The 19,281-nt window shown below is 42.0% G+C and overlaps 2 protein-coding genes across 2 annotated transcripts; one reads left to right on the forward strand and one right to left on the reverse strand.

The window, feature by feature from the left end:
* Positions 1–234: 234 nt before the first annotated feature.
* On the forward strand, positions 235–2,111 carry LOC143530988 (putative aminotransferase TAT2). Its single transcript, XM_077026392.1, has 7 exons — positions 235–473; positions 581–920; positions 998–1,216; positions 1,292–1,351; positions 1,448–1,603; positions 1,680–1,773; positions 1,855–2,111. The coding sequence occupies exons 1-7, from the start codon at positions 235–237 to the stop codon at positions 1,983–1,985; spliced, it is 1,239 nt and encodes a 412-aa protein (XP_076882507.1). The 3' UTR covers positions 1,986–2,111.
* A 267-nt stretch (positions 2,112–2,378) lies between these two features.
* LOC143530989 (uncharacterized protein At4g28440-like) lies at positions 2,379–3,948 on the reverse strand. Its single transcript, XM_077026393.1, has 2 exons — positions 3,704–3,948; positions 2,379–2,641 (listed from the first exon to the last, which is right to left on the reverse strand). Exons 1-2 carry the CDS (start codon positions 3,927–3,929, stop codon positions 2,454–2,456), a joined length of 414 nt encoding a protein of 137 aa, XP_076882508.1. The 5' UTR covers positions 3,930–3,948; the 3' UTR covers positions 2,379–2,453.
* Between the last annotated feature and the right edge of the window lie 15,333 nt (positions 3,949–19,281).

The raw sequence follows: 19,281 nt of genomic DNA on the forward strand, positions 1-19,281 counted from the left end.
TTCCAATTCCATTTCTCACCCCTCAATTCCCTCTACCAAACACCCCCTAAAGAGTAAAGACCATCTCTCTATGTGGGTCCCATTGGCAACCTTCCTTCCTTGTTCAGGCCCAACTGGCCCAATGGGTCTGCATATTCATGTGCCCTCTGTATGTTCATAGTTCACATTCACCCATGCATACATAACATAACATACTTTAATTGTAGAGACAAGTGCACCCCAGTCTCTGTGAAAATGGAAAATGGAAACAACATGAGCACACCAACACATGTGACAATAAAGGGTATTCTTGGTACTTTAATGGCAAGTATTGATGAAGATAAGAAGAACTTAATCTCTTTAGGGATGGGAGACCCAACTGCTTATTCTTGCTTCACTACCAATATTGTTGTTCAAGATTCTGTGGTTCAAACTCTTGAATCCCAAAGATTCAATGGCTATTCACCCACTGTTGGACTCCCCCAAACAAGAAAGTAAGTATTTTTCCTGTTGACTTTTGGTCAAACAAGCTAACCGTATACGTATACACGAAACGTATAAGCCGGGACTTAGTTTTGTTCTTTGTTAATGGTGTTATTAGGGCAATAGCTGAATATTTATCCATGAATCTTCCATACAAATTATCAGAAGATGATGTGTTTATAACAGCAGGATGCACACAAGCTATAGAAGTTGCAATATCAATTCTAGCTAAACCGAACGCAAACATATTAGTTCCGAAACCAGGGTTTCCAATTTACGAGCTTTGTGCAGCTTTTAGAAATGTGGAAATCCGACATTATGACCTTCTTCCTGATAAAGGCTGGGAGGTTGACCTTGCAGCCGTTGATGCATTGACCGATCACAATACTGTTGCTATTGTAGTAATAAACCCCGGGAATCCTTGTGGCAATGTATATAGTTATCAACATCTAAAGAAGGTAACAGACATACACACATAGACACGCAACATACACGCATAAAGTGCTAATTATGGGATTATTATTCTTATTACTAGATTGCTGAAACTGCAAAGAGGCACAGGATTCTAGTTGTAGCAGATGAAGTTTATGGGCATTTAGCGTTTGGGGAAAACCCGTTTGTGCCTATGGGTGTTTTTGGGTCCATGGTTCCGGTTCTTACACTAGGTTCATTGTCAAAAAGATGGTTAGTGCCCGGTTGGAGGCTCGGGTGGTTCGTTACTACTGATCCTAATGGCATCTTCAAGAATGCAAAGGTATAAACTTTCGATAATCCCAAAACACTAGCAACATATATACTGAATTCCAACTATCTTTTTATCGTTTTATAGACTGTTGAGCGGTTAAAGAAGTACTTTGATATATGTGGCGGTCCAGCTACCTTTATACAGGTTCGAATTCCATAATTCTGTATAGTCACCTAATTTCTATTTTCAAAAAGGTGGCAATTCATAAAATAAAAATATTAAAAAAAAATGATGTTTCAGGCGGCTGTTCCTCGCATCTTGGAGGATACAAAAGAGGTGTTCTTTACAAGAACTTTGTGCACACTAAAGCAAACTTCAGATATTTGTTTCAAGAAAATTAAGGAGATTCCTTGTTTTACATGCCCACAAAAACCTCAGGGAGCTATGGCTGTTATGGTAAGAATTTGGCTGATTCGGTTAAGATCTTTAAATTCAATGGGAAATCATTTTAAAAAGTTGTTTCTTTATGTAGGTGAAACTGAATGTTTCTTTACTTAAAGATATTATTGATGATATTGACTTCTGTTTCAAGCTAGCCAAAGAAGAAACTGTAATTCTTCTTCCAGGTGATAAGCACACAAACTAAAACTCTTTCAAGATTGCATTAAAGACAGCTTACATATATGCATATCTCTTTGGTTTTGCAGGTCTTACAGTGGGTCTAAAAAACTGGGTTCGTATCACTTTTGCTGCAGAACCATCTTCTCTTGAAGAAGCTCTTGACAGAGTTAAATATTTCTATCAAAGGCATTCCCGTCAACAAAACGGTTTAAACTAATACATTATAATTCAAACGACACGCCTTTGTTCAGTATATAGCCGGTAGATGTAACTATAAATCATATTCAGATGTAACAATATTCATGTTATTCTATCGATTATAAGCATGTAAGTGTTCCTGGCTTCTAAATGTGTGCTTTATGCGTGCAAAAAGGTATCAAATATGGCCCGTGACATGTTCAATTCCATGATTTGATCACTCAAGTCTTTGAGTTCAAAGTTCAAACCAGAAATAACATAATAACAAAACAACAAGAAGCAGTAAAGAAAGATGAGAACAATGAAGGTATTGTAATCATATAAATATAATATATAATCAAAACAGCCAAAGCATTCTCCCAAGTGCAAAAATAACCAGCATAATTTTTTTATATAAAAGCAATTCGACCCGTATTTCTAATCCAATACTAAATCAGGCTGCCAGCATAATTAAACAATAATAAACACCAACTGAACAATAAATTACCTAATCATCAATCTTTACCAGCTCATATTCCACAGTAGAAAGATTGTTGTCCTCTTTGACTTCAAATGCGGCAGAATCAGTTACCTCAATACGACCCCACTTGTCCACCACAAGCCTCATCGAGCCTTTAAACATGTCGATTTTTCCATTTCGAATGATAACAGTGGTACCAGGTTTCATGAGATCAACTGCAAAAGATGTTTACATGGTTTCAGTTTTTATTTCATATCCCCAATTCCTTCTATCTAATAGTTGTAATATGGTTAATGTAGATAATCTATAAACTTTCAACTAAAGGCAGTATGTGACCCATAAAAGTCAAGCATTTGAGGTAGTAACAAGCAATTAAAGACATCAAAACCACAGTTCTCTTCATGGAAACATAATAAAAAAAATCTTCAATAAATGAGTTCCTACACACAATTTACTGTTAGGGATTCGTACTACTTCATAATGCTTGGATAATTTGCGAGTCGTGACACACTTTCAAATCGAAATAATTCGTTGGTTCTCCCGAATCCTTCAATCGGACTAAACTCAAAATCTGACAAGAAAAAGTATGTGTGTTTGTGTGAATTTCATGACCCAGAGAGTTCAAGAGAGATGACCAAATAGCAAAGAATTTGTATTAGCAGTATTCGGGGCGAACACTGCCGGATTTTAAAATTTTAAATTGCATTGAAACGCGCCCAATTTTGGCACTGAATTTCACAAACTATAATTAGTAACGAATTTTTAATGAAATTCAAAATTTAACGGCTAGACCCCAGCCAGGGACCCTGCCCCTTGGATCCCCCATTGCTTAGGGGTTTTGTCTCGAAGGCCGGTTGTTGTGGTTGGGTTAATTAAAGTGTCACGTCATGCCATGTAGGCAGTGGGGCTTTGTCTAACCCACTCGTTAATTCCCACGTTATGGTTTAACTAAACATTAAATAAAAAGAAAAGAAAAAGGTGTGATTGGTTATTTAGGGTGGCCCCACCATTTCTCCCTTTTAGCGCTTGTAATTGTGTTACCCCGTACCCAGACCCCTTTAACGCCAGCGCCTGCGTTGCAGCCCCACAACAAGTAGCCTAAGAACCAACGAGGTTCAAGAATCCTAATCCAAAAGATGATAATAAACTCAAACAGGTGTGTCCCACACCTAGTGACTTGTTTGATGAATATTATAATACACATTGGGCATCAATCCAATCACACTATACTTTCTAGGGTTTCAAAAACAAAAAAAAAAAAAACGTTTTAATTTTACCCTGATCATTACGAGCAGTAAACAGAATAGTGCCGGTTTCATCACCGATAAGGCATTCGGCAATGCGGACGTTACGTCCCTTCTGCAGCACCGTTTCCGAACTAATGACCTTCACAACAAGCGTCAGACCGGCAGTTTCCGGTTTAAGGTCGTCGACCTTGATGAAAACCGGTTTTCGAAGCCCTGGTTTGGCCGATCCTTGAGCCTGTGAGTTGTTGGTAGCCATCGGTGATGATTAAGATGTGAATTGATTATTGAAAGATGGATTTGATCGGGCCAGTGGTGTGAGTGTGAGTCTGAGTGATGATGAAATGCACATTTGAGAGGCGAATACTATTTTCGTATAAAGTAACATCTTACTCAGTAAAATTGTCATGTCACAGTAGAAACTTTATAAAATAATACACTTAAAACATCAAACTCTATAAACTAATACACTTGGAACATCAAAATTTATTAATTAAAAGAGTTATTAATTAATCGATAACTTAATAATTATTAATTTATATATTAATTAATATTTAATAAACTCTCTAAGATAATATTTTTTGTCGGTCCCAACTCGAGGATAGGGTGCTAAATTAATAATTCGCTAAAATTATAAGATAATACATTTTTGATAATTTCTTTAGATCCCATATAAAATATAAATTCATAATTTCTTATATATAGCATATTACATGAATGATTTATGAAAGTTTCTTGAAAAATGACTCAATTGTCTTATGTTTTTTGTTGAAATCAATTTCTCCTTGAATCTCGTCTCTAATTTTCCTTAACATGGTAAGAACTTCTGGTGTTGTTTTCTCATAGCTCAACAAGAAATTGTTCAATGTGATTGCCGTTTTAATAGCTTCGTTTCGCGAAGAGGGCTCCATTGTAGAACTTTCATCATCTTCTTCATCGATATCATCTTTATTAATTCCAATAACGCTTTCAATAATTTATTCATCAGTCAACAACTGTGCAACTACATTTTCTTCTGGGTGAGTCAGAACATCTTCGACATCCATTGCATTGGGATAACCCAACTCTTTGATCAAATTCTGGAGTTCTTGAGTGCTTTCACCACCTTCATCTGAGTTCTTAAAAGTCATGTTCACATGTTCTTGATATTGAAGAATCCATTCATAGAGAGATTTTTCTAGGTCAGGAAATTTTGCCGGTTTGTGTCGCTTAACATCGCCTCTTTCGGGAGCAAGTGAGAGATACTCTAAAGACCGCTTAACTGTATTCGATATTGTCGCTTGACTCACCTGCAAACCATAGTTACTATGAACCCATTCTTGCAATTGCTTTTGAGTGAGAGTTGGATTATCCTTGTTGTGCTTGCATAATGCTCTTTGAATCTCGTCTGTCATTATTGTTTTTTTCACACCTTTAATATGGGAAGCCATGTTGTGTGTATGATTTGTTTGTGTTAACCTATTTTGATCTTGTATTTATATAGAAAATATTTTTAATGTCCATAAAGTGATACATTGAACACAATAAGCATAATAAGGTGGGAGATTGAAGGTTTCTTTCAAATTGGGCCGTTCATTTGATATACATGCATTGTATACAATAATTAAGTGGAAGCTTGAAAGGTGTTTGTAAACTAAGTATTCTACGATAAATTAATAAAATATTAGTTAATAATTATTAATTTATTGATTAATTAATAACTCTTTTAATTAATAAATTTTGGTGGTCCCAAGTGTATTATTTTATAGAGTTTCTACTGTACTACTAATAATAATAATAATAATCTGTGACATCCGTGGCAAAACCGAGTACACCTTAGTACTTACAAACTCGAATAAGTTTAACCGCTTATTGCGTAACGAACAAACGAATAACCTAACGGGTCTGGTTATGGTCCGGATATCCCAGGGTGCCATCTATAAGTGATATACGATTTATGCAAGCTAAAATATTAGTAATATGGCCTTAGTTCGATAGCAAACAAGTTAAACGAAAACATGCTCGTTTAACTACCCGCTATAGACTTAAACGCGAAAGATAGTTACAAACCAAGCATTGTATCATCCGTTAAGCCGAAAAAGACTTACCAAACACTTATTTGAAATGTTTTAAGCGATCCGTGAAAATATTTTTGATTTTTACAAACATATAGTATGTTTTTATAATTTTACACAAAAATAGCCGAAAAACCCTCGTTTTCGCTCCGTTTGACGCACCCGATAAGTTTTTCGCGCCAGAAACCGAACCCGAAATAAATTTGGACTCGGCATTTCACGTTCGGGCACGTAAATCGAGAAAAGTGGGCCAAATGGGCCCAAAAGGGGACCCAACGAGCCCAGCCCGCCAAAGAAGACTTTTCCCCCCTTAAACCCTTTTCATATTTAAACAAGTTCTAAGATATTTTGTGATATATTTTTCATGAGAATTCTGGACACAAGTTCTGCTGCAACTTATAAACTAAAGTTGAGTATGGCCTATGAGCCAAGTTCTGCTGCAACTTATAAACTAAAGTTGAGTATGGCCTATGAGCCAAGTTCTGTTGCAACTTAATAAACTAAAGTTGAGTATGGCCTATGAGCCAAGTTCTGCTGCAACTTATAAACTAAAGTTGAGTATGGCCTATGAGCCAAGTTCTGCTGCAACTTATAAACTAAAGTTGAGTATGGCCTATGAGCCAAGTTCTGCTGCAACTTACTAAACTAAAGTTGAGTATGGCCTATGAGTCAAGTTCTGCTGCAACTTATTAAACGAACTAACTTGATTATGACATGAATGTTAAGAAAATAATGTTATTATGCGTATTGTGGGCGGATGGGGAGCCACAGTATTTGGTGATACGTGATAAATACTATATGTGTATATGTGTCTATATACATGCTATGTGATTAGCCGTAGGAAATACTATGTGTAGAATATACTAATTATTTGCGTGTACACTATATAATGTTTGAGTTTACGTGGAATCATTGTGGGTGGAAGGGGGACCACAGTGGTTGGTGTTAACGCGGAACCGTTGTGGGCGGAAGGGGGGCCACAGTGGTTGAGTTTATGTGGAACCGTTGTGGGAGGAAGGGGGTCCACAGTGGTTGGTTAAACACGGAAATTGGAAACAGGTAGTACGAACAAACAATCACGATTTTACCGAAATTTCGAATTTATATTATAAACTTACATGTGTGCATATGCACACACAAGGATATGGCTGTACATATTTATACAAACGTAAATACATATTTTTACATACGCGCGTACATACAAACTATGACTGTGTGGTACGCAGAACTGATTTCGTTAAACTTATGAAACTCACCAACTATTCGTAGTTGACCTATTTTAACATGTTTTTCAGGTAATCAGATATGAAAAGTAATTTCCTGTGCGTTACGTGTCTGACTGATGATTGATGTCGTGGGCATTTCAGTTAGAAGTAAAGTAATTGAAGAACCGGTTTGATTGTATCACCTAGTTTGTAAAAGAGATTAGAACGATGTAATATATTGTAAATTAGTTAATAATGTTACTTTATGAACAATGTATTTGATACCAGTTGTATCTGTTGCATTTCCGTTTTACGCTTCCGCAAATCGCTTAACGGGGTGTGACATAATCCCAGTCTATTTAGGTAATATGTGTCATATATGTTAAAACCATTTAATAATTTATGATTCAATTTTATAAAATACAAGATAATAAAAATATAATACAATATAAACTATACAACAAATTACAATATTACCTGATGACCACGATATAACCTCAGAAAAACCACATGAATTATTTTGAAATTTTTGACTTAGATCTTTCGTGACATGTATTATAATGTCACATTTCCTTCTAAGTCAAAAATTTTAAAATAATTCAAGGGACAAGGGAGTTTTAAGATAATATGTTGGCTACTTGCTAATATTGTATTTTTTTGTATTGTTTTGTATAATTTTGTATTATATTATAGTTTTTTTATTCTGTATTTTATAAAAGTGAATCATAAATTATTTATTGATTTTAATATATATAACACATATTTAAATAAATAGATTTGAATTATTATTAAGGTTTAGTTTTAATATTTTTACTTAGAATATTTATTATTATTATATTATCAAACTTACTAATTTTGTTATTACAGTTCTTACAAATATTATAATTACATTTATGATTTTTAATTATTATTATTATTATTATTATTATTATTATATAGTAGGTTTTTTTATAGTATCATGTATATTTTACAAATTTTTCGTTTTATTCATAACCTCTATTTAAGATAGAGAATTCTACATGTTCTGTCACCTCACACCTTCGATAACATGGACGACCACTTGATATGGACCGCCATTTGGAAAAGTTGCTGAGGTGTCACACTAATCTTTATATGAGATAGCACCTTACCTAAAATCATTTAAAATAGAGTCAGCCACCTAAAATCATTTTCTTTTTTTACAAACACACCTATTCTAGCAAAAAATTGTGTTCATTGTTTGGTTCGAAATCGATTAAATAAAATACTTAGCTGAACCGAATTATAAACTCGATTTTTATGTTCGGTTCGATCTTGAGGGCGTCTGGGTTTTACCAAGCCTTCGAGCAGGTGGGTTTTCCCAGGAATCGGAGATAACTTGGAAGAACTTAAGGGCTCCGTACGACTCAGTTGGGCCAACTAGCGGTCGCCATTGGGTCACACCATACGAAGTGCCTAGACAATTCTCTGTTTGATGATCGTGAAAAAAAAATACACATGTAATTCAGCCCAATTTAATAATAAATAATGGTAAAATAAATTAAAAACAAATAAGAGTATTCTCAACTTATCCGTCATCCCCATCTCTATAATTACACTAAAAAAACACTACATTTCTCTCTCTTGTTTAATTAAATAATATTTTTTTTATACTTTTATTATTACAGTTTTATCTCTCTGCCCTATAATTTACAAAACAATCACTACATTTTCACCAAATACATAAAAAAATCACTATCTTTACACTCACAACCACTCAAAACCACACTCTAAAATTTACAAACTCCCCTCACAACATTTTGGGGGATAGGATGAGAATGCTCTAAGAAAGGAGGTTAACTCTCCGGCCAACAGACATTCTTGTGTTTGGATGGGCAAGGGGAAGCACGCTTGTATAGACCTTACTGGAGTATCCTCTCTTGTCAGGCTTCGGGATGGCGAGTTTGTTGTTAGGCAGACCGTGTTGAATGCGGAATCAAGAAAAATTGTTATGTATGAGAAAACATGTGCCGAGAATCAACACGTCTTCGTTCCTTTTGTTTTTTTGATATATTTGGGTCCCTTGCCCCTGATGCTATTACATTTTTGAAAATAGTTCAGCGGGTTATGCATTGTAACTTATCGACGCCAAAAAACTATAACTTTGTTTTTAGTAGGATCGGTTTTACCACTCAAAAGGGTGTGACGGCGCAACTTGTTGCCTGTTGCCCATCTCTGTATTATAATTGGATTATTTTGTTTAGTATATGAATGAGACGCATCTTAAGGCTTAACAAAAATAAAAGACAAAAAATAAGAAAGTTATTTGGTTTACTCGGTGAAAGCCAAAAACTAAATCCGGTTCTGAACTAACTGAATCTGATTCAGTCTGTTTTTTGTTTCGATTGAAAAATCGTTAAACGATTAACCCAAAAACTGAATGGATGAACACCCTGGTAAACTTCAAATTTGATTTGTTGCTAATCGGATTTGTAGTAAATACGTTAGTTAACTAATAAGTTAACATGAATATAAACTTGTATGTAGAGTTGGTCCGTACAAAGGTGCAATATAGATTATAGCCTATCTAATATATGAGATAATAGAGAATAAAAGGACGATAAAATGGGATAACAAAGTTAACTATTTTCGTAGTGTGCATGTTTTCTTCATACAACAAGACACATATATTGATATATACATATAGGGTGTTCAATGGTCGATGCAGTAATTACAAAGTTATGGAGAAAGTAATAGCAATTGATAACCATAACAAACACTGTCAATAACAATTATTAGTAACTTTCAACAAAATCGATCGGATGAACGTGTATAGTTGTGAAGAGGTAGGTCCCAGCAGAGCCCAGTTGGACCCACAGGACTCACCTTGAAGAGAGACGTCTGCGCAGAAACCAACTGGATCCGCAGGACCCACCATGCTCAGAGACGTGACGTCCTTACGCGCAGTACGCAAGCTGTTCCCGCAGGAAATGCCTCCCAATGGTGAAGTACTCCGCCTGTTCCCGCAGCTGCGGATACAAGCCATCAGGGAAGGCCACCCGCGCAGCAAGGCTACACGCACAAGGCACTTAGCTCTCAATAATTCAGTAGTCACCTGAAGGAATGAGCAAAGCCGGGAACAATCCCGCACAAAGGCGGGAGGGGGAATACTCCCGCCCAAATGAGCCAGTCCGTACGATACCGGAAGATGTTTTGTACTGTACCTGACGAGGTATGGGCAAAAGATCTGACCAGAGATACGACAACCCATTGACAACAGTATGGCGAGCAGCATGCTCTTGTACTGTATGTCACTATTAGCCGCTACCTACTCACCAACTCCTGTCATACCACGTGCATAGCCCGCAGTTGGTGGAAAAGGAATAGTACACAGCAGGCCTGGTCACTGTCAGCCGCTGCCTACCCACCAACTACCAGCATGGCACGTGCGTAGGCCACAGTTGGCAGAACAGGAATACTATTCAACCGGCTTTACCCTCTTGGAAACCTACCTTCGGCTATAAATACCCCAAATGGTATGATCATCTCATCTTATCTTGTATCTTACATCTTATACCTGATATCTGCTCTAGCAATCTCTTAATATACACTTATATTCAAGAGCAATCTAGTCTGATTCTCACGCCGGAGGGTGGTCACAAGGAGGTACCCCCCCCTTCTCAGTGACGAGCTCACGGTGTCTGTTTTGCAGGTTATCAGAAGAACCATCTTTGCCGGACCTAACCCCTCGTGGGAAACATCTATTTAACCCCCAGATTATCCGTAATCTGCCCGGGGTCGATTAGTGTTTCTTCATTGGCGCCATCCGTACATAAAAGCTAGAACTTCATTTCTTTTCAGTTTTTTCAAACTTCTGGAAAGATGGTTAAAGAAACTCCGGTAACCACAACCCCAGCTACTGAGGGGAATACCGGCGACTACACAGTTTTTACGAACACTACCCCGGTTACCCAAGCCGGGGCAAGTGCAGTAAATTTTACGAACACTACCCCAGTTACCCAAGCTGGGGCAAGTGCAGTAAATAATCGCTCACTGGGATTCACCGATACCCAGTTAGAGAGACAACGAACGAGGCTCCCCCGCCAAACACTCAATGAAGTTAAAGCGTGGGCGGAAGCACGTCAAAAACAATTCCAAGCTGAGTTGGATGAACGCTTACGTTCACTCCAACAGCCTGAGGAATTCGGAGAGTACTGGGACAATGATTCGGAGGAATCCGATAGTGACGCAAACCCTCGTCATAGGGCGAAAGGGAAGCGTAAGGAAACGGACTCCCAACCGAGAAGGCGTTTTGGAGAAACCTTCAAACCAAAAAACGCAGGTGGAAACCCACGTGACTTCTCCAAAACATTTACACCAACTGCTGCAAAGGCGGGAACGTCCAAATTTGCAAGGGACATTGCGGAAGCAATCGTCCCGAAAAGTGCCAAACAGATGTCCAACATCGGCACTTACGATGGTATATCTGATCCAGACGATCATTTGAACAGGTTCATAGCGGGGGCAACCGTCAGTAGTTGGACGGAACCTACGTGGTGTTACATGTTCCAAATGACGCTTGTTGGGGCAGCTAGAGCGTGGTTCGATCGTCTACCGGTCCACCACATCTACGATTGGGAAGACTTCCAGCAGAAATTTAGCCAACACTTCAGCCAACAAAGAAAGTATACCGAAGAGCAATGGACAATCCTCAAATGCATTCGAGAGGAAGATGAATCTTTGCCAGACTTCATCACTCGCTTCAACTCAAAGAAGCTAAGTCTGGGTAATATTAGCGAAGATCTTGTTCGCGCTGCTTTCATCCAGGGCGGTAACGACCCAGAGCTCATCCGCACCTTAACGGATAAAGATGGCATGCCATCCACATGGGATGCCATCATGACAGCAGCTAAACGCTTTGCGGAAACGGAGAAGCAACTGGGTAGAGATCTCCCCCAGAGCACAAACCTCTACACCCAGAAAACAAGAGAAGATAACGTCCTTACCGCCCGACTAAACAAAAAGCGGAAGCTAGGCATTTGGCAGTCAAGGGTAAACTTTGACACCTCATCCGGCTTGCAACATCGGTTAGGCGGAAGGGATAACGTACAGTCGAACCAGAACTCCAGATGGACGCCACTCACCAAAAGCGTCACCGAGATATTCGCCACTGAGGAGCTCCCATGGCCAAAGACTCCAATAATCCGACATTGTCACAATGCTGATCGGAGCAAATACTGTGACTTTCACAGGACAAAAGGCCACAACACTGAAGAATGCACAGACGTAAAGGACATCGTCGAAGCATTTGTCAGAGATGGGACGCTCGCACACCTCGTGGCGTAACGAACACTGAGCAGGCTGATGCGTGTAGAACCCCAGCTGGGGAAAACACGAATAAAATTGCAGCTTCAATGCCGGAGACTACATACTGCGTAAACAACGAGATCCCGAACCAGGTGCATATCGGCTCGATGGCACTCCCATCCCAACAACATGGAAGGGAGCTCAATTACACAGTTTGCATGTAGATCAATTCCAAATTTGTAAAGAAAAGGCCCAGAGCCACTTCTAATGGAAATGATTCTCCTTAGAACATCGACGCTGATGATTTTACATTTATACTTATGAACTTTCCACACGGATATGCCGGTCTTCACCGCATACATAAGTGTGAAAGAAGTCGTTGCGTGGGGAAGGCGGCAAAACCCGCATAAACCCAAAAAAACGGCAAACCTTCACGCATGTCAGTTAAAGGTAAAGTTCAGTCATCCCACTAAATGAAAGTGCCGGTCTATCCGCACGAATCATGATAGAGGAAACTGAACACTAACCTATTAACAACCGCGCGTCGAACGGTTAATTTATTCAACACTGATATGCCGGTTTTCACCGCATAATTACATGGAAAGTCGTTGCGTGGGGAAGGCGGCAAAACCCGCATAAACCCAAAAAACGGCAAACCTTCACGCAGGTCAGTTAAAGGTAAAGTTCAGTCATCCCACTAAATGAAAGTGCCGGTCTATCCGCACGAATCATGATAGAGGAAACTGAACACTAACCTATTAACAACCGCGCGTCGAACGGTTAATTTATTCAACACTGATGCCGGTACTCACCGCATAATTACGTGGAAAGTCGTTGCGTGGGGAAGGCGGCAAAACCCGCATAAACCCAAAAAAACGGCAAACCTTCACGCAGGTCAGTCATAGGTAAACTTTGGTCATCCCACTAAATGAAAGTGCCGGTCCTAACCGCACAAATCATGAGAGGAAACCGAACCTATTGACAACCGTGCGTCGAACGGTTAACTTATTCAAAATACTTTAGAAAATTTCTAACAAAAGGATGAGGAAAACCTCCACGCAGGTTAGATGTAGGTAAAGTTTAGCCATCCTACTAAGTGCAAGTGACGGTCCTACCCGCACAATCACGAAAGAGGAAGCAAAACTTCAACCTATTATCTACCACGTTCAAAGGTTAACTTATTCTAAACACTTAAAAATTTCTAAAAAGATGAGGAAAACCTCCACGCAGGTCAGATATAGGTAAAGTTTAGCCATCCTACTAAGTGCAAGTGACGGTCCTACCCGCACAATCACGAAGGAGGAAGCAAAACTTCAACCTATTATCTACCACGTTCAAAGGTTAACTTATTCTAAACACTTGGAAAATTGCTAATTTAAACTAAAGTATGCATGAGCAAGTCATATAACGTTTATAAAGCAAGTCATCCAGTGAAAGTAGCGGTCTTACCCGCACAAAGATTTATATTTCATAATATTCATTACAAGAATGGCCGGGTAACTACCCGCCTACAAGAATATAAATCTATACAAGCTAAACCTATCCTAACAGTGGGAAGGGATCTTCAGGATCAAGCTTCAGGACCACTTCCACTTGGACCAGCACCATCAGTAGAGCGTGGCGGTTCAATGAAAGCTTTAAGGATAGCTAGCCCATCATCAGCAGCAGCAACTTCGTTCACCTTCTCCACCACCGGATGCGGGAAGGCGGCATACTGATTCACTGCTTGGTCATAAACAGCTTCAGTATCCACATCATACAAAGGGAAGTTGGAAGGCGGGATGCCTTTCTCAACGAACCCTAGACCAAGCAGGAAGCCGGCCTTTTCCCCATCCTCATGAGAAGCGTTGAGGGCTGCGCTCATGGCATCGTCGTATGATGTGTCCGTGAAGACTCGATGCACAACCTACAAAAAAAATATACAAGTATCAAAACCTTTTCTATTTACAAAGAAAAGCGTGAAGACATTATGAAGCTAAGCTTACCTGAGACAACGCTTCTCGAAGAAGCCATTCCTTGGTAACCAGAGCTTCCTGGAGGGCAGCTTGAGCTTGGTTACGGGCGCGTTCGGCTTCACTTTTGTTAAGGTTGGCAAGCAACACTTCTTTAGCCATAGCCTCTTCAACGCCCTTTAGCTTCCGCTCAGTATGGTCAAGCACCCCCCTCTGGTCCAAGATCTCTTGGAGCTTCTTGGCGTCTTCCATCGCCAAGGCATCATGAGCCTGTTGGAGCGCCTCTAGTTTGGCTTTAAGTTCCTCATTCTCGAGGCGTAAAGGCTCAGCAACAGCTTCAGCCTTGGTGGCCCTCTCGGTTGCGTTCCGTGCAGTTTCCTTAGCCAGCCGAAGCTGTTCGTTAACAGCTTGGGCAGCCTTGGAACGGGCCTCGAGCCGGGCCTGAACTTCAACCTCGAGGGCCTTGAAGGCCTTCTCCTTTTCCGCAGCCACTGCGGTAAGCCTCATATTCTCCTCCCGGACAGCCCGCGCCTGAGCTACTTCTTGGATGCGAGCTGCTTTTAACTTGTCGTTTTCACGACAAAGCAGCTCGACGCGCGGCTGCATCCGGGCCAGGAGAACCCGAAGCTCATTGGTTAGCCTACCCTCCTGGTAGCTAGCCATGGCTTCCCCCAACGCACCACTGGGAGCTGCGTGACGAGCCCACTCCATGCACTCCACAGGTGTGCGAAGGGTTGTTCCTCGGCGGATGTTCCATCGTGGAACATACACTTCATTGGAATCCGACACTGCAAAAAACAAAAAGCAGTTAGGAAAAGATGATAAAAAAAAGGCCAAAAGAACCCTACGCACCTGTAGGGTCGACAACAGGCCGATAGCCGCCAAACCCATCACCTGAACCCAAGGGAAATCCATCCAAGAGGTCAGGCAGATGGGAAGGAGGCAGAGGTAGGCGAGAAGCCCCAAGCATACCTGGAGGATCGGCCGTAGCTGCCGACGTCGGAGGAGGCATGGAGGCCGCCGCGGTAGAAACCAACGGAGGTGAACTCACCGGAGGTGAACTCACAATAGTGGTCGCCGCTGCGGAAGTACCCGCAGGAATAGTCACCGCCGGCTCAGTAACAGATTCAGTAAATATGGCACTGACAGCCGGCGGAGATGTCATCGCAGTTGGAACAGTTGGCTCAACTGGGTGAGCAACTGAACCAACAACTGAAGCAGGCGCAGCCGCCTGGGTCATCGCCTCAGGTAGGTTGACCAAACCTACCGTCATGGGTCCGGAGGTGCTCCTCCCCGCTCCACCCTGGAATGCGGTAGCATCCACGCCTGCACAAAGAAGATATAAGTATAATGGCGGTAAGATATGAAGTTAAAAAGTAAAGGAAGTTTGTACTTACGGGTTTTCTTGAGCCTAAAAGTGCGAACAGGCGGGGACGAACCCGATGGAGCCGGCCTCTTCACGCCGCTCACCGTCGTTGTCCTGGGCTGCTCGGAGGTGACGGTCGTCTCAGCCTCCGGAGCAGTGGTCTTATCACCACCAGGGTTCCCCGCCACCTCCTCGCTCTCAGTCTCTGAATCAGACCGAGGCACCAGATCGGCAGTGGAGGCAACCTTCGCCTTCCCCTTCCCGCCGGCAGCCTTCTTCTTCCGCACCAATGGAGGACCATCTGCGGATTCCTCATCAGAACACAAGATTAGAGGAATTCCAGCAGAGGTTTCAGCATTGAGGGGTCGAGGGTTGAATAAATCCTTACCTGGCCGCCTGGCGCTCAGGATCTCGTGGCCTGGCGGGTAGACCTTCACGAACCGATCCGCCGTCTGTTCAAGGATGGGCAACTCGTTCTCATCTAGAGCACGGGTACCCATCCGAGCGGGACTATCAGCCTCCCGCGGATGCAGGAGCGACTACAAGTCGTTCCCCTCTGAAATAAAAGAAACAGTTAGAAGACAAACCTATATAAACAAAGAAGACAGAGCATACCGTAAGGGACAGAGTTCAAACCGTATTCGAGGACGATGGGAACCTGTGACGCCTCCTTCCACACCCGGCTCATCCCAAGCATCACCATCCCAGACTCCGCAAAGCGGTAGACCGGAGTCTGGACCCGGGAGATCTTGGCGAACCACTCCGCCTCCTGGTAGTTGAGGGCGTGAAGGGCGGGGAGTGCTCTCCCATTCTTAAAGGTCATCGCAAGGGGGATGACGCGAGCGGAGATATAAAAAAACTCACGCTTCCACGACCGAAGACTGCGCTCGGTAGCGCAGATCTTCAACCCCTTGATCCGATTGACCAAGGTGTACCACCCCTGGATGCACCTCCAAGAATAGAAGGTCATCAACCGGTCAGGATGGGGCTCCACGCCCAGAATGAGGCACACCTACTCAAAGTGGCGGATCTTGGCGATCGCCATCGGGTGTACCTCCGTCAGATGCACGCCGTGCCTCTCCAAGACACGGTATACAAACTTCGTCAATGGGAACCTGAGATTCCCATAAACGAAGAATGCAGCGTACACCCCTATCTTGCCCTGGGGGGCATCGTACACCGTCTGGTGTGGCTCCGGAAACTCAAGCTCGAACGACTCGAGCATGAACTTCCGGACGACATACCGATAGAGGTCGGCCGGAAGAGCACACTGGCATTCGCCAGCAGTGCTCTTATCGTCTTTATCAGACGTAGACGTCGGGATCTCGACGTGCACGTCAGATTCTTCGGCAGCAGCTTCAAAATCGTAGGTAGAAGACATGGTTTGGAGGTAAAGAAGAGTGATTTCAGGAGAATGCTTGGCAGAAATTATTCACCGGAAATCGTTTACAAGAAGAGAAGAGTGAAAGTGTGAATTACAAGAGACCCTCTCCCCCTTTATATACTCATCGCAATTAATGAGATGAATTTAATGCGGAAGAGAGAGAAATCGCAGGTGCAATGAAACTATGACACGTGGCAAAGTGCAAGCTGGCAACAGCTGTTGAAAGGACGCGTGCCATTAATTTCGCGGTCACGCGCCCGAAAAATCGCGCCCACGCGTCTGAAAAAGCGTCTGGAATGACCATGTACTGTCACGTCACCATAACTTCCTGCACGTCCTGACACAGTTAGAAGAAACCGTCGGACGACGTTTCAACAGTTTGGACTGTTCTTATCCTTTCACCAACTCTTCGAATTTCAAAATTTCAAAAAGATTCAAAAGTAAGCGGGAAAATACCCCTTACCTTGGCAACCAAGTAACTGTAAGACAGGTGCGAGTACAGTGTTAAGACAAAACCCTTCACATACTTAGCACCTGCAGGGAATTGAAGCCAAGAATACCTCGGCGACCAAGTAACTATAAGACAGGTGCGGGTACAGTGTTAAGGCAAAACCCTTCACATACTTAGCACCCGCAGGGAATTGACGCCAGGAATACCTTGGAAGTAAAGTAACCGTAAGACGAGTGCGGGTACAGTATCAAGGCAAAACCCTTCACATACCTAGCGCTCCGCAGGGAATTGAAACCAAGAAGGATCTTCTGGGAAATGCTTGCGGAAACGGGAATAACATCCCCGCATAGCGGGAACGTCGAGAACTACATTGTTTGAAGCTTCAAGATGGAATTGGTGGTTTTAACATAATTGATCACTATGTTCAAAACTACCAAAACCTCATGGAGAATCCACACAAGTGTGACTCAACGCTCCTGACTTGCGAGGAGGTTACAGACCTACCCGCATCATACCCAAAGATCAAGCAGGAAAGTCGGGAATTTCTGCAAGTGACATAAGGACTTCCGCGGGAAGAATCCCCATGGAAAACCTTAAAACTAAACCCTTTTCAAAAACCCTTTGCTTAAGTCCAAAAGTTCACCTCACTTATTAAACACTCATGAGAAGAACATTGGACTGGGGGGACTTGAAGAGGTAGGTCCCAGCAGAGCCCAGTTGGACTCATAGGACTCACCTTTGAAGAGAGACGTCTGCGCAGAAACCAACTGGATCCGCAGGACCCACCATGCTCAGAGACGTGACGTCCTTACGCGCAGTACGCAAGCTGTTCCCGCAGGAAATGCCTCCCAATGGTGAAGTACTCCGCCTGTTCCCGCAGCTGCGGATACAAGCCATCAGGGAAGGCCACCCGCGCAGCAAGGCTACACGCACAAGGCACTTAGCTCTCAATAATTCAGTAGTCACCTGAAGGAATGAGCAAAGCCGGGAACAATCCCGCACAAAGGATGGAGGGGGAATACTCCCGCCCAAATGAGCCAGTCCGTACGATACTGGAAGATCTTTTGTACTGTACCTGACGAGGTATGGGCAAAAGATCTGACCAGAGATACGACAACCCATTGACAACAGTATGGCGAGCAGCATGCTCTTGTACTGTATGTCACTATTAGCCGCTACCTACTCACCAACTCCTGTCATACCACGTGCATAGCCTGCAGTTGGTGGAAAAGGAATAGTACACAGCAGGCCTGGTCACTGTCAGCCGCTGCCTACCCACCAACTACCAGCATGGCACGTGCGTAGGCCACAGTTGGTAGAACAGGAATACTATTCAACCGGCTATACCCTCTTGGAAACCTACCTTCGGCTATAAATACCCCAAATGGTATGATCATCTCATCTTATCTTGTATCTTACATCTTATACCTGATATCTGCTCTAGCAATCTCTTAATATACACTTATATTCAAGAGCAATCTAGTCTGATTCTCACGCCGGAGGGTGGTCACAAGGAGGTACCCCCCCCCTTCTCAGTGACGAGCTCACAGTGTCTGTTTTGCAGGTTATCAGAAGAACCATCTTTGCCGGACCTAACCCCTCATGGGAAACATCTATTTAACCCCCAGATTATCCGTAATCTGCCCGGGGTCGATTAGTGTTTCTTCAAGTTGCTGGCTCCAGGGTCAACCAAGTTAGGCAGCTACTCTGGGCCTTCACATTCATCAGGCCATCAAAAACATCTGAGGATTTATAATATTATAAAAGAAAAAGAAAGTGAAGAATACTCATCTGGGCCAGAATTATCCCTTCATCTTCTTATTTAAACAACTTAGTTTTGTTTGTTTAACACTTATGACATGCAGTTAGATTTATATGTCTAATTTGATTTAGTTTTTAGGTTAAAAATGCCAAATGGAAAGTAAAAATTCGTC

Source organism: Bidens hawaiensis, unplaced genomic scaffold (genome assembly GCF_021521415.1).
Source record: "Bidens hawaiensis isolate Kalapana, Puna unplaced genomic scaffold, B.hawaiensis_p1.1 tig00009070_1, whole genome shotgun sequence".
Lineage (NCBI taxonomy): Eukaryota > Viridiplantae > Streptophyta > Magnoliopsida > Asterales > Asteraceae > Bidens > Bidens hawaiensis.